Source organism: Coloeus monedula (assembly GCF_965178545.1).
Source record: "Coloeus monedula genome assembly, chromosome: 29".
In the NCBI taxonomy this organism is placed as follows: domain Eukaryota; kingdom Metazoa; phylum Chordata; class Aves; order Passeriformes; family Corvidae; genus Coloeus; species Coloeus monedula.
Window position 1 is genome coordinate 2363272 of NC_138809.1, and position 15104 is coordinate 2378375.

Below are 15104 nucleotides of genomic sequence, written 5' to 3' on the forward strand. Positions count from 1 at the left end.
GGGGAGGGGGACGAGGGGGGGGAAATGGGGGGACAAAGGGGATGGGGAGGATGAAGGGGGGACAAAAAGGGGGACAGGGAGGGGGACAAGGGGAGGATGGGAGGGGACAAGGAGGGGACAAAGGTGGGGGACAAGGGGGGACAATGGGGGGGACAAGGGCAGGAATAAAGAGGGGACAAAGAGGGGGACAAGGAAGAGCCAGGGGGACAAGGAGGGGACAAAAGTGGGGACACGGGGACCCCCCCCAAGTTCCAGAGGCAGCGGCGGCGAAGGCACCGGGTGAGGCGTAAAAAAAACGGCGTCGAAAATCCCGCAGAAATTCCGGGAATTGGGAAAAAGTGTCCAGAGGGGGGGAGCGGGGGGGGGGCGACTTCACACCAGGAATGAGGAGGTTTGCTTGAACTCGCCCTGTGGGGACAGGGGACAGCCATGGGGACAGGGATGGGGACAGGGATGGGGACATCGATGGGACAGGGATGGGGACAGGGATGGGGACGGGGACATTGATGGGGACAGTGATGGGGACGGGGACATTGATGGCGACAGGGACAGGGACATCGATGGGGACATCGATGGGGACAGCCATGGGGACAGCCATGGGGACAGGGACAGGGTGATTGGTGGGGACAGTGATGGGGACAGGGACATTGATGGGGACAGGGATGGTGACAGCCATGGGGACAGGGACTCGGACACTGATGGGGACATTCATGGGGATGGGGACATCGATGGGGACAGGGACAGGGATGGGGACAGGCATGGGGACATCAATGGGGACAGCCATGGAGACAGTGACAGGGCATTAAGGGGGCCATTCATGGGGACAATAACGGGACAATAACAGGACATTCATGGGGACAGCGATGGGGACACTGAGGGACATTAACAGGGACAGGGAGCCCCATGACCCCCTCCCTTCACCCCCACCCCAGGGACACAGGGACATCAGTGGGGACATCAGTGGGGACATCAATGGGGACATCAATGGGGACATCAATGGGGCATCAATGGGGACATCGATGGGGACATCGATGGGGACCCAGGGACATCAATGGGGACATCAATGGGGACATCAATGGGGACCCAGGGACATCACTGGGGCATCAATGGGGACATCAATGGGGACCCAGGGACATCAGTGGGGACATCACTGGGGCATCAATGGGGACATCACTGGGGACATCGATGGGGACATCAATGGGGACCCAGGGATATCAATGGGACATCAATGGGGACATCAATGGGGACATCAATGGGGACATCAATGGGACATCAATGGGGACATCAATGGGGACATCAATGGGGACATCAATGGGGACCCAGGGATATCAATGGGACATCAATGGGGACATCAATGGGGACCCAGGGACATCAATGGGGACATCACTGGGGACATCACTGGGGCATCAATGGGGACATCAATGGGGACATCAATGGGGACCCAGGGACATCACTGGGGCATCAATGGGGACATCAATGGGGACATCACTGGGGACATCGATGGGGACCCAGGGACATCAGTGGGGACATCACTGGGAACATCGATGGGGATATCGATGGGGACATCAATGGGGACATCAATGGGGACATCAATGGGGACATCAATGGGGACCCAGGGACATCAGTGGGGACATCACTGGGGACATCGATGGGGACCCAGGGACATTAACAAGGACACAGTGACATCACTGGTGACACCATCACCCCCCACCACCCCTGCCGAGGGACACTGGGGACACCGGGGTGTCCCCCCAGGGTGGTGGCAGGTCCCCGTGGTGTCCCCGTGGTGTCCCCGCGGTGTCCCCATGTCCTCACCTCGCTGCGCCTCGAGGGTTGGCTGTAAATCACCTTCTTCCCGCTGGCACTGCGGGAAAATCGGGATTGGGATGTGCCACCCCCTCTGTCCCCACCGGGGGACACCCCAAGGGACCGAGGGGACACCGGGGGTGACACCAAGGGGACACTGGGGGGGGTGGGATCACCCAGGAGGAGGAGGTGGCGCCGGTGTCACTCACTCTGTTTTTTCTGGAAAAAAAGGGAAGAAAAATGGGATCAGGGAGGGGGGAGATGGGGGGGGGACACTTTGGGGACACTTTGGGGACATTGGGGGGACACTTTGGGGGACATTAATGGGGCACGGGGACATTCATGGGGACATTGGGATATGGGGCCATTCCTGGGGCTGGTGGGAACGTCAGGGGGCCATGGGGTCATTCCCGGGGTCATTCCCGGGGTCATTCCCGGGGCCATTCCTGAGGTCATTCCCGGGGCCATTCCCAGGCCAATCCCAGGGTCATTCCCAGGGTCATGGGGCCATTCCTGGGGCCATTCCTGGGGTCATTCCCAGACCATTCCCAGTCCATTCCTGGCCATTCCCAGGCCATTCCCAGTCCATTCCCAGACCATTCCCAGACCATCCCAGTCCATTCCTGGCCATTCCCAGTCCATTCCCAGTCCATTCCCAGTCCATTCCTGGCTATTCCCAGACCATTCCTGGCCATTCCCAGTCCATTCCCAGTCCATCCCAGTCCATCCCAGACCATTCCCAGTCCATTCCTGGCCATTCCCAGTCCATCCCAGGCCATTCCTGGTCATTCCCAGGGCCATCCCCAGACCATTCCTGGGGTTATTCCAGGGGCCATTCCCAGACCATTCCCAGTCCATCCCAGGCCATTCCCAGTCCATTCCAGTCCATCCCCGACCATTCCCAGTCCATTCCCAGTCCATTCCTGGCCATTCCCAGGGCCATTCCCAGACCATTCCTGGGGTTATTCCAGGGGCCATTCCCAGTCCATCCCAGTCCATCCCAGGCCATTCCCAGGCCATCCCAGGCCATTCCCAGTCCATTCCTGGCCATTCCCAGTCCATTCCCAGTCCATTCCCAGTCCATTCCTGGCTATTCCCAGACCATTCCAGTCCATTCCCAGACCATTCCTGGCTATTCCCAGTCCATTCCCAGTCCATCCCAGTCCATCCCAGACCATTCCCAGTCCATTCCTGGCCATTCCCAGTCCATCCCAGGCCATTCCTGGTCATTCCCAGGCCATTCCCAGACCATTCCTGGGGTTATTCCAGGGGCCATTCCCAGACCATTCCCAGTCCATCCCAGGCCATTCCCAGTCCATTCCCAGTCCATCCCAGTCCATCCCCGACCATTCCCAGTCCATTCCTGGCCATTCCCCGTCCATCCCAGTCCATTCCTGGTCATTCCCAGGGCCATTCCCAGACCATTCCTGGGGTTATTCCAGGGGCCATTCCCAGTCCATTCCAGTCCATTCCCTGGCCATTCCCAGTCCATCCCAGTCCATCCCCGGCCATTCCCAGTCCATTCCCAGTCCATCCCAGGCCATTCCCAGGCCATTCCCAGGCCATTCCCAGGCCACTCCTGGCCATTCCCAGACCATTCCCAGTCCATTCCTGGTCATTCCCAGGGCCACTCCCAGTCCATTCCTGGCCATTCCCAGTCCATCCCAGTCCATCCCAGTCCATCCCAGGCCATTCCCAGTCCATTCCCAGTCCATCCCAGGCCATTCCCAGGCCATTCCCAGTCCATCCCAGGCCATTCCCCGTCCATCCCAGACCATTCCAGTCCATTCCCTGGCCATTCCCAGACCATTCCCAGACCATTCCCAGTCCATTCCCAGTCCATTCCAGACCGTTCCAGGCCATTCCCAGACCATTCCTGGGGCTATTCCCAGTCCATCCCAGGCCATTCCCAGTCCATTCCCAGTCCATTCCCAGGCCATCCCAGGCCATTCCCAGTCCATCCCAGGCCATTCCCAGTCCATCCCAGTCCATTCCTGGTCATTCCCAGTCCATTCCCAGACCACTCCCAGACCATCCCAGACCATCCCAGTCCATTCCTGGCCATTCCCAGTCCATTCCCAGTCCATTCCAGTCCATTCCCAGACCATTCCCAGTCCATCCCAGGCCATTCCCAGACCATTCCCAGGCCATTCCCAGGCCATTCCTGGTCATTCCCAGGGCCATTCCCAGACCATTCCTGGGGCTATTCCCAGTCCATCCCAGTCCATTCCCAGTCCATCCCAGTCCATCCCAGACCATTCCCAGTCCATCCCAGACCATTCCCAGACCATCCCAGGCCATTCCCAGTCCATCCCAGGCCATCCCAGGCCATCCCCAGACCATTCCCAGACCATTCCAGTCCATTCCCAGTCCATCCCAGGCCATTCCCAGACCATTCCCAGTCCATTCCCAGTCCATTCCTGGTCATTCCCAGGGCCATTCCCAGACCATTCCTGGGGCTATTCCCAGTCCATTCCGGTCCATTCCCAGTCCATCCCAGACCATTCCCAGACCATCCCAGGCCATTCCCAGTCCATTCCCAGTCCATCCCAGGCCATCCCAGGCCATCCCCAGACCATTCCCAGTCCATTCCCAGTCCATTCCTGGCCATTCCCAGTCCATTCCCAGACCATTCCCAGTCCATCCCAGTCCATTCCTGGCCATTCCCAGTCCATTCCCAGACCATTCCCAGACCATTCCCAGACCATCCCAGACCATTCCCAGTCCATCCCAATCCATCCCAGTCCATTCCCAGTCCATTCCCAGTCCATTCCCTGTCCATCCCAGACCATTTCCAGTCCATCCCTAGTCCGTTCCCAGTCCATCCCAGTCCATCCCAGACCATTTCCAGTCCATCCCTAGTCCGTTCCCAGTCCATCCCAGTCCATCCCAGTCCATCCCCAGCCATTCCCGGGCACTCACTGCTGAAGTAGCCGCGCCTGTGGGCGAACCAGATCCCGAAGCCGGCGAGCGCCAGGACCAGGAGCAGCAGCACCACGGCGGCCACGATGCCGCCCACGTTCACCTCACCTGCGGGCAAACGGGATCGGCAGGGATCCAACGGGATCAGGGGATCCCAGCACGGACAGGGGGAATTCTGGGGTTCCCAGATCCAAATGGGGCTGGGATCGGGGTTGGATCTGGATGGAGGAGGGGGGAAACCAGCAGGGAGAAGGATCCCAGTGGGAATTTTGGGATTCCTGGAGCTAAACAGGGCTGGGATCGGGATTGGATCCAGTGGAGGGGGGTGGATTCCAGCAGGGAGAGGGGTCCGGGTGGGAATTTTGGGGTTCCTGGATCCAAATGGGGCTGGGATCGGGATTGGATCCAGTGGAGGGGGGTGGATTCCAGCAGGGAGAGGGATCCCAGTGGGAATTTTGGGATTCCTGGAGCTAAACAGGGCTGGGATTGGGATTGGATCCAGTGGAGGGGGGTGGATTCCAGCAGGGAGAGGGGTCCCAGTGGGAATTTTGGGATTCCTGGGTCCAAATGGGGCTGGGATCGGGGTTGGATCCAGTGGAGGGGGGTGGATTCCAGCAGGGAGAGGGGGCCAGGTGGGAATTTCGGGATTCCTGGATCCAAACAGGGCTGGGATCGGGATTGGATCCAGTGGAGGGGGGTGGATTCCAGCAGGGAGAGGGGTCCCAGTGGGAATTTTGGGATTCCTGGGTCCAAACGGGGCTGGGATCGGGATTGGATCCAGTGGAGGGGGGTGGATTCCAGCAGGGAGAGGGGTCCCAGTGGGAATTTTGGGATTCCTGGGTCCAAATGGGGCTGGGATCGGGGTTGGATCCAGTGGAGGGGGGTGGATTCCAGCAGGGAGAGGGGGCCAGGTGGGAATTTCGGGATTCCTGGATCCAAACAGGGCTGGGATCGGGATTGGATCCAGTGGAGGGGGGTGGATTCCAGCAGGGAGAGGGGTCCCAGTGGGAATTTTGGAATTCCCATCTCCAGCCCGGGCCGGGATCGGCTCCGTGGGCTCCTCCCTCCTTCCCGCGATCCCGGGAGACTCCACCGGGCTCATTAACATAATTAACGAGGCGATAACGGGGGCCTGGGAAAGGGATGGGAAAGGTGGGAATGGGTGGGGGGGGTGCGTTCCTTACTGGCTTCCATGTGGAACACGTCGGATTTTTGGGGGGTGCCCACGTTGTTGGAGGCCTCGCAGTGATAATCGCCCGTGTCCCAGCCCCCCACGGGCTCAAAGACCTGGAACGAGGGCGTGGGTCAGGGAAAAGGGGGGGAAAATGGGGGGGAAAGGGGGGAAAATGGGAAAAAAATGGGGAAAAAGGGGGAAAAATGGGGAAGAAATGGGGGGAAATAGGGGAAAAAGGGGGGGAAATGGGGGGAAAAGGGGGAGGAAGAGGGGAAAAAAGAGGGGAAAGGGAAAATGGGGGAGGGAAGGGGGAAAAAGGGGGAAGAAATGGGGGGAAATGGGGGGAAAATGGGAAAAAATGGGGAAGAAATGGGGAAAAAAGGGGGAAAATGGGGAAGAAATGGGGAAAAAAGGGGGGAAAATGGGGAAGAAATGGGGGGAAATAGGGGAAAAAGGGGGGGAAATGGGGGAAAATGGGAAGAAATGGGGGAAAACGGGAAGAAATGGGGAAGAAATGGGGGGGGAAAGGGGAAAAAGGGGGGGAAAATGGGAAAAAATGGGGAAGAAATGGAGAAAAAGGGGGGAAAATGGGGAAGAAATGGGGGAAATAGGGGAAAAAGGGGGGAAAATGGGGAAGAAATGGGGAAGAAAAGGGGGAGGAAGAGGGGAAAAAAGGGGGGGAGGGGGAAAATGGGAAAAAATTGGGAAGAAAGGGGGGAAATGGGGGGAAAAAAGGGGAGGAAGAGGGAAAAAAGGGGGGAAAGGGAAAATGGGGGAGGGAAGGGGGGAAAATGGGAAAAAATGGGGAAGAAATGGGGGGAAATGGGGGGAAAAAAGGGCTGAAATGGGGAAAACGGGAAGAAATGGGGAAAAAGGGGGAAGAAATGGGGAAGAAATGGGGAAGAAATGGGGAAGAAATGGGGAAGAAATGGGGAAGAAATGGGGAAGAAATGGGGAAGAAATGGGGAAGAAATGGGGAAGAAATGGGGAAGAAATGGGGGAAAAAGGGGGGGAAAAAGGGGGGGAAAAAGGGGGGGAAAATGGAAAAAATGGGGAAGAATGGGGAAAAATGGGAAAAAATGGGGAAGAAATGGGGGGAAATGGGGAAAAAAGGGTGGAAATGGGGGGAAAGGGGGGAGGAAGGGGGGAGAATAAAACAGGGAAAAAGGGCAAGAAAAGGGAGAGGAAAAGAGGGAAAATGGGTGAGAAAAGGGGAAAGGGAGAGGAAAAGAGGGGAAAAGGGCAGGAAATGGGAGAATAAAACAGGGGGAAAAAGCAGGAAAAGGGAGAATAAAAAAGGAAAAAGGGCAGGAAAAGGGTGAGGAAAACAGGGAAAAAGGGTGAGAAAAGGGGAAAGGGAGAGGAAAAGAGGGGGAAAGGGCAGGAAAAGGGAGAATAAAACAGGGGAAAAAAGCAGGAAATGGGAAAATCAAAAGGGAAAAGGGCAGGAAAAGGGAGAATCCAAAGGGAAAAGGGCAGGAAAGGGAGAGGAAAATGGGGGGAAAGGGTGAGAAAAGGGGAAAGGGAGAGGAAAAGAGGGAAAAAGGGCAGGAAAACGGAGAATAAAAAGGGAGAAGGGCAGGAAAATGGAGAATCCAAAGGGAGAAGGGCAGGAAAGGGAGAGGAAAACGGGGGGAAAGGGTGAGAAGAGGGGAAAGGGAGAGGAAAAGAGGGAAAAAGGGCAAGAAAAGGGAGAATAAAACAGGGGAAAAAAGCAGGAAAAGGGAAAATCAAAAGGGAAAAGGGCAGGAAATGGAGAATCCAAAGGGAAAAGGGCAGGAAAAGGGAGAATCCAAAGGGAAAAGGGCAGGAAATGGAGAATCCAAAGGGAAAAGGGCAGGAAAGGGAGAGGAAAACGGGGGGAAAGGGTGAGAAGAGGGGAAAGGGAGAGGAAAAGAGGGAAAAAGGGCAAGAAAAGGGAGAATAAAACAGGGAAAAGGGCAGGAAATGGGAAAATCAAAAGGGAAAAGGGCAGGAAAAGGGAGAATCCAAAGGGAGAAGGGCAGGAAATGGAGAATCCAAAGGGAGAAGGGCAGGAAATGGAGAATCCAAAGGGAAAAGGGCAGGAATGCCCCCTGGCACTGACCAGCTCCCCCGTGCGCGGGTCCAGGCTGTAGGAGGAGTTGCGGAAGGCGGGGCTGGATTTGGGGTCGGGGGGCAGCTCGGTGCCATCCTTGTACCAGCGGAAGGTGGGCGCGGGCGAGCCCTGGGCCTCGGAGCAGCGCAGAACCACCCGAGCCCCCACCGTGGCCGAGCTGGGCACGTGGGCCAGCGGCTTCCCGGGGGGCACTGCGGGACAGGGACAGCGATGGGCACTGCCCAGGGACAGCGATGGGCACTGCCCAGGGACAGGGACAGCGATGGGCACTGCCCAGGGACAGCGATGGGCACTGCCCTGGGACAGCGATGGGCACTGCCCAGGGACAGGGACAGCGATGGGCACTGCGGGACAGGGACAGCGATGGGCACTGCCCAGGGACAGCGATGGGCACTGCCCAGGGACAGGGACAGCGATGGGCACTGCCCAGGGACAGGGACAGTGATGGGCACTGCCCAGGGACAGCGATGGGCACTGCCCAGGGACAGGGACTGGCACTGCCCGGAACCACCCCAGGGACAGGGACTGGAGCCACCCCAGGGACAGGGACAGCGATGGGCACTGCCCAGGGACAGGAACTGGCACTGCCCGGAACCACCCCAGGGACAGGGACAGGGACTGGAGCCACCCCAGGGACAGGGACCAGCACTGCCCAGAGCCCCCCCGGGGACAGGGACTGGCACCAACCGGACACACCCCAGGGACAGGGACTGGCACCAACCGGACACACCCCAGGGACAGGGACAGGGACTGTCACTGCCCGGACACACCCCAGGGACAGGGACTGGAGCCACCCAGAGCCACTCGGACACGGGACGGGCCCCCCACAGCACGGGGACAGGGACAGGGAGTGGCACTGCCCAGAGGCACCCGGGCACGGGACAGGGACAGGGATGGGATGGAGGGGACAGCAGGGACGGTGTCCCTCCCCCAGGAGATGTTGGGACAAATCCTGGGCTGGGAGGGGACGAGGACCAGGGACAAGGACAGGGCCAGGGCCAAGGCCAGGCTCAGGGATGGGGACACGGGGTGGCCTCACCTTGGACGATGAGGTTGACCTCGGACTTGGCGATGTGGCTGCCATCCCCCACCACCTCGCAGATGTACTTCCCGCTGTCCTCCCGTGTCACCGACTGGAACCGGATGGACGTGCGCGAGAACTGGACACGGTCCCGGTACGGCTCTGGGGGGGGGTGGACACGGAGCTGGGACACCTCGGGGACACCCCCTGGCCCCACAGGGACACCCCGATGGCCCCACAGGGACACCCCGATGTCCCCCTGGCTTAGGGACCCCCCCAATGTCCCCACAGGCACAGGGACCCTTGGATGGCCCCACAGGGACACCCCGATGGCCCCATGGGCTCAGGGACCCTTGGATGGCCCCATGGGCACAGGGACACCCCGATGTCCCCACGGGCTCGGGGACCCCTGGATGGCCCCACAGGGACACCCCGATGGCCCCATGGGCTCAGGGACCCCTGGATGGCCCCACAGGAACACCCTAATGGCCCCATGGGCTCAAGGACCCTTGGATGGCCCCATGGGCTCAGGGACACCCCGATGTCCCCACAGGGACACCCCGATGGCCCCATGGGCTCAGGGACACCCCGGTGTCCCCACAGGCCCCCCCGGTGTCCCCGGTACCTGTGAGCTCCCCCCCGTAGTAGAAGAGCACCAGGGAAGAGCCTTTCTGGAACTTCCACTCGATGCGGGGGTTGCTCCAGCTGGAGCGGAAGGCGGCGCAGGGAATGTCCACGGCTGCGGAGAGGAACCGGGAACACCGGGATCGGCCGGAACCGGGATCAGCCCAGAACCGGGATCGGCCGGAACCGGGATCGGCCAGAACCGGGATCGGCCGGAACCGGGATCGGCCGGAACCGGGATCGGCCCAGAACCGGGATCGGCCAGAACCGGGATCGGGCCAGAACCGGGATCGGCCGGAACCGGGATCGGGCCAGAACCGGGATCAGCCAGAACCGGAACCACCCCAAACCGGGACCACCCCAAACCGGGACCCTCCCAGACCGGGACCCTCCCAGACCGGGACCACCCCAAACTGGGACCACCCCAAACCAGGACCACCCCAAACCGGGACCATCCCAAACCAGCACCACCCCAAACCGGGATCACCCCAAACCGGGATCACCCCAAACCGGCACCACCCCAAACCGGCACCACCCCCAACCGGGACCATCCCAAACTGGGACCCTCCCAAACCGGGACCCTCCCAAACCAGGACCCTCCCAGACCGGGACCACCCCAAACTGGGACCACCCCAAACCGGGACCATCCCAAACCGGGACCACCCCAAACTGGGACCACCCCAAACTGGGACCACCCCAAACTGGGACCATCCCAAACCAGGACCATCCCAAACCGGGACCACCCCAAACCGGGATCACCCCAAACCAGGACCATCCCAAACCGATCCCCCGTGATCCTCCCCAGGTGGAACCCCCAGCCCTGGTTCCGGGGTGGCTCCCGGGACCCCCGGGGCTGCCGGGGCCGGGTGGCACCGGGGGAGGAATTGGGGTCACTCACGTTTGTGCTCCGGCACTTCCTTGTTCTCCGAGGTCACCTGGGCTCCGGCCAACGGCGCTGCCGGGGGAAATCGGGGCTGAGCCATCCCGGAGAGGTCACCGGGAGCCTCAGGGTGGTCACCGGGAGCCTTGAGAGGTCACTGGGAGTCTCAAGAGGTCACCGGGAACCTCGAGAGGACACCGGGAGCCTCGGGGTGGTCACTGGGAACCTTGGGTGGTCACCGGGAGCCTCGGGGTGGTCACTGGGGGCCTTGAGAGGACACCGGGAGTCTCAGGAGGTCACCAGGAGCCTTGAGAGGTCACTGGGAGCCCCAGGGAGGTCACTGGGAACCTTGGGAGGTCACGGGAGCCTCAGGGAGGTCACCGGGAGCCTCAGGGTGGTCACCGGGACCCTTGGGAGGTCACTGGGAACCTTGGGAGGTCACTGGGAGCCTCACGGTGGTCACTGGGAGCCTTGAGAGGTCACCGGGAGCCTTGAGAGGTCACCGGGAGCCTCAGGGAGGTCACCGGGACCCTTGGGAGGTCACCGGGAGCCTCAGGGTGGTCACCGGGAGCCTTGAGAGGTCACCGGGAGCCTTGAGAGGTCACCGGGAGCCTCAGGGAGGTCACCGGGAGCCTCAGGGAGGTCACCGGGAGCCTCAGGGAGGTCACCGGGACCCTTGGGAGGTCACCGGGAGCCTCAGGGTGGTCACTGGGAACCTCGAGAGGTCACCGGGAGCCTCAGGGTGGTCACCGGGAGCCTCAGGGACGGTCACCGCTCCCCACCCAGGAGCCGGAAAATCCCGTCCGGGCACCTCCTGCCCTGCCCAGTTTCTGCCCAGTTTGTGCCCAGTTTCACAGGAAACCGGCCGGGAATGTCGCAGCAATTCCCGGAGCTCCGAGGGCGCGGGGTACGGGGACACCCTGGGGACCCCCCGCTGTCACCCCCGGGACACTCTCGGTGTCACCCCCGGTGTCACCCCCGTGTCACCCCCAGGACATTCCCGGTGTCACCCCCGTGTCACCCCCGCGTCCCCGTGGGGCGTTCCCGGTGCCGCGTTTGGCGCCGGTGCCTCATTCCAAGCGGGAATTTCACCGGGAACGCCTCGGCCCCACCCTCCCGTGCCACCTTTGCACCCCCGAGCCGCTGCCAAGCGAAACCCAGGCGGGAAAACCGGGATTTGGGGGGGGGAAACCGGGATTTGGGGGGGAAAAATCGGGATTTGGGGGGGGGAAAAATCGGGATTTGGAGGGGGGAAAAATCGGGATTTGGAGGGGGGAAAAATAGGGATTTGGGGGGGAAAAAATCGGGATTTGGAGGGGGGAAAAATCGGGATTTGGAGGGGGGAAAAATCGGGATTTGGAGGGGGGAAAAATCGGGATTTGGGGGGGGGGGAAATCGGGATTTGGGGGGGGGGGAAATCGGGATTTGGAGGGGGGAAAAATAGGGATTTGGGGGGGAAAAAATCGGGATTTGGAGGGGGGAAAAAATCGGGATTTGGAGGGGGGAAAAATCGGGATTTGAGGGGGGAAAAATCGGGATTTGGGGGGGAAAAAATCGGGATTTGGAGGGGGGAAAAATCGGGATTTGGAGGGGGGAAAAATAGGGATTTGGGGGGGAAAAAATCGGGATTTGGAGGGGGGAAAAATAGGGATTTGGGGGGGAAAAAATCGGGATTTGGAGGGGGGAAAAATCGGGATTTGGAGGGGGGAAAAATCGGGATTTGGGGGGGTGGAAAATCGGGATTTGGGGGGGTGGAAAATCGGGATTGGGGGGGGGGAGGAAATCGGGATTCGGGGGAAAAAATCGGGATTTGGGGGGTGGAAAATCGGGATTTGGGGTCTGGGAATAGCGCGGGGAAGAGGGGATGGGATTTTTGGGGCTGTTCGGGTGGATTTGGGGGGTAAAACAAAGGGATGGGAACATCCCGTGGAATTCTCTGGGATCAGCCCGGGATGGGGATCCCGGCTGGGAGTCGGGGCCTGCCAGGACCGGCTCTAAATCGGCCGGGATTGGGTAAATCCCAGCCTGGTTTGGGTCTAAATCACCTGGAATCGGGTTCAGCCTGAGTGGGTTTAGGTCTGATCCAGCCGGGATCGGGTAAATCCCAACCTGATCCGGGACCACGTTTGGGATCGGGTTAATCCCGACCCGGTTTGGGTCCAAATAAACCAAGATCGGCTCAATCCCGACCCGGTTTGGGTCCAAATAAACCAAGATCGGCTCAATCCCGACCCGGTTTGGGTCCAAATAAACCGGGATCGGCTCAATCCCGACCCGGTTTGGGTCCAAATAAACCAAGATCGGCTCAATCCCGACCCGGTTTGGGTCCAAATAAACCAAGATCGGCTCAATCCCGACCCGTTTTGAGTCCAAATAAACCAAGACCGGGTCAATCCCGACCCGGTTTGGGTCCAAATAAACCAAGACCGGGTCAATCCCGACCCGTTTTGGGTCCAAATAAACCAAGATCGGCTCAATCCCGACCCGTTTTGGGTCCAAATAAACCAAGATCGGCTCAATCCCGACCCGGTTTGGGTCCAAATAAACCAAGATCGGCTCAATCCCGACCCGGTTTGGGTCCAAATAAACCGGGATCGGCTCAATCCCGACCCGGTTTGGGTCCAAATAAACCGGGATCGGCTCAATCCCGACCCGGTTTGGGTCCAAATAAACCAAGATCGGCTCAATCCCGACCCGGTTTGGGTCCAAATAAACCAAGATCGGCTCAATCCCGACCCGGTTTGGGTCCAAATAAACCGGGATCGGCTCAATCCCGACCCGGTTTGGGTCCAAATAAACCGGGATCGGCTCAATCCCGACCCGGTTTGGGTCCAAATAAACCAAGATCGGCTCAATCCCGACCCGTTTTGGGTTCAAACCAGGCGGGATCGGGTTAATCCCGACTCAGGCCAGGTCCAAACCAGGCGGGATCGGGTTAATCCCGGGATTGTTGGAACACAATGGAGGGGACAGGAAGGCCACCCCCGCCACCGCCATGCCCGGGGCCGCTCCCGGTGCCGCCGCCGAGTCCGGATGCGCCGCCGGAACCCCGGGACCCCCCAAATTCCCGGTGGGGCTCGGAGGGGGCCGGGACCGGCTCATCCCGCTCCTGCCTCGCCCGCGAGGTCCCTGGCGAGTTTCGGGGCTCCCGGGGCCACTTCCCCTTTCCCTCCCGGTGACCTCAACCCGGGCCGTTCCGGGGCTGTTCCCGGGCGTTTTCCCGGGGGTCTCCGGTAGTGCCGGTACCGGGACCCCCCCCCTCATTCCCGGTACGAACGGGGAACCACCGAGCCCCTCCCGGCACCGGCATCGCCCCCAGGGACCTCCCGGTACCGGCACTGGGCGGGGGCGGGGGGGGTCCCCATCCCCTCTCCGGTACCGGACCCTCCCCCGAACCCTCCCCGCTACCAACGCGCTCCCTGAGGACCCCCCCGGGACCGACCCAGGGGAACCCCCCCTCCCCCCCCCGCCCGCTCCTCACGTGACCCCGGTTACCCAACCCCCCCCTTGCCCGAGCCCCCGTGCCCCCTCCGGTCCTCACCGACCCCTCCCCCCCCCTTCCCGTGCCCCCTCCGGTACCCACCGACCCTTCCCCCTCCCCCCACTCACCGGAACCCCCCGTGCCTCCCCCACATGCCCCCTCCGCACCCACCAACCGACCCCCCCCCCTTTAATTAACGACCCCCTCCCCAATTCCCTCCCCCCTCCCGCACTCACCCATCCCCCCCCGCCGCCCTTCACCGATTTCCCCCCCAATACCGACTCCCCCTCAGCTCCCCCCCTCCCGTTTCCGTCCCCCCCCCGGTTCCTCCGCACTCCCCGCGCTCACCGAGCCCCCCCAGCAGCAGCAGCAGCAGCCGCAGGCCCCGCCCGGGCTCTCGGGGCCGGTGCCGGTGGCCCCGCTCCGCTCCCGCCATGGCGCCGCCGCCCCGCGCCAGGTGCGCCCCGCCCCGCCCCGCCAGGCCCCGCCCCCGCCACGCCCCCTGGGCGGGGCCAGCCACGCCCGCCACCACAGGTGAGGGCAGGCCACGCCTCCTTCCGGCGCTTATTGGCTGCGCGGGCTGTCAATCCAAAGCGGCGGTCGGGGATTGGGCGGTAAAGTCCCGCCCACGCGCGGTGGTTGGTTGGGGGAAGGGCGTGGGGAGGGCGGGGAGCGGCGGCCAATGGGAGAGCGCGCTGCAACTTCTGGCCAATGGGAGCGCGAGGGGGCGGGGCGAGGGGTGGGGGGGCGGGGGTTGCCATGGTGACGGAGCTGGCTCGGCCGGCAGGGGGCGCTCAGGGCGCGGGCAGCGCTCCCAGTTTGGAGCGGTGGCCACCAGTGAGCACCAGTGACCATCAGTGACCGCCCCAGTGACCACCAGTGAGCACCAGTGACCATCAGTGACCATCAGTGACCGCCCCAGTGACCACCAGTGACCACCAGTGACCACCCAGTGACCATCAGTGACTGCCAGTGAGCACCAGTGACCATCAGTGACCGCCCCAGTGACCACCAGTGAGCACCAGTGACCATCAGTGACCATCAGTGACCGCCCCAGTGACCACCAGTGACCACCAGTGACCACCCAGTGACCATCAG

General features: G+C 61.4%; 1 protein-coding gene across 1 annotated transcript; it reads right to left on the reverse strand.

Moving 5' to 3' along the window:
* Positions 1-1956: 1956 nt before the first annotated feature.
* F11R (F11 receptor) lies at positions 1957-14458 on the reverse strand. The gene is made up of 8 exons (XM_082298757.1): positions 14355-14458; positions 10544-10600; positions 9647-9760; positions 9040-9183; positions 7989-8191; positions 5913-6015; positions 4729-4836; positions 1957-2025 (listed from the first exon to the last, which is right to left on the reverse strand). The coding sequence occupies exons 1-8, from the start codon at positions 14440-14442 to the stop codon at positions 2012-2014; spliced, it is 831 nt and encodes a 276-aa protein (XP_082154883.1). The 5' UTR covers positions 14443-14458; the 3' UTR covers positions 1957-2011.
* Positions 14459-15104: the final 646 nt, after the last annotated feature.

Bases quoted from the DNA above. Each gene is read 5' to 3' on its own strand.
- F11R (XM_082298757.1), bottom strand. From the start codon at position 14,442: ATGGCGGGAGCGGAGCGGGGCCACCGGCACCGGCCCCGAGAGCCCGGG. The intron at 10,601-14,354 runs GTGAGCGCGGGG...TTCCCCCGGCAG, and splicing joins GCTGCTGCTGGGGGGGCTCG to CGCCGTTGGCCGGAGCCCAG. The intron at 8,192-9,039 runs GTGAGGCCACCC...CCTGTCCCGCAG, and splicing joins GGTCAACCTCATCGTCCAAG to TGCCCCCCGGGAAGCCGCTG.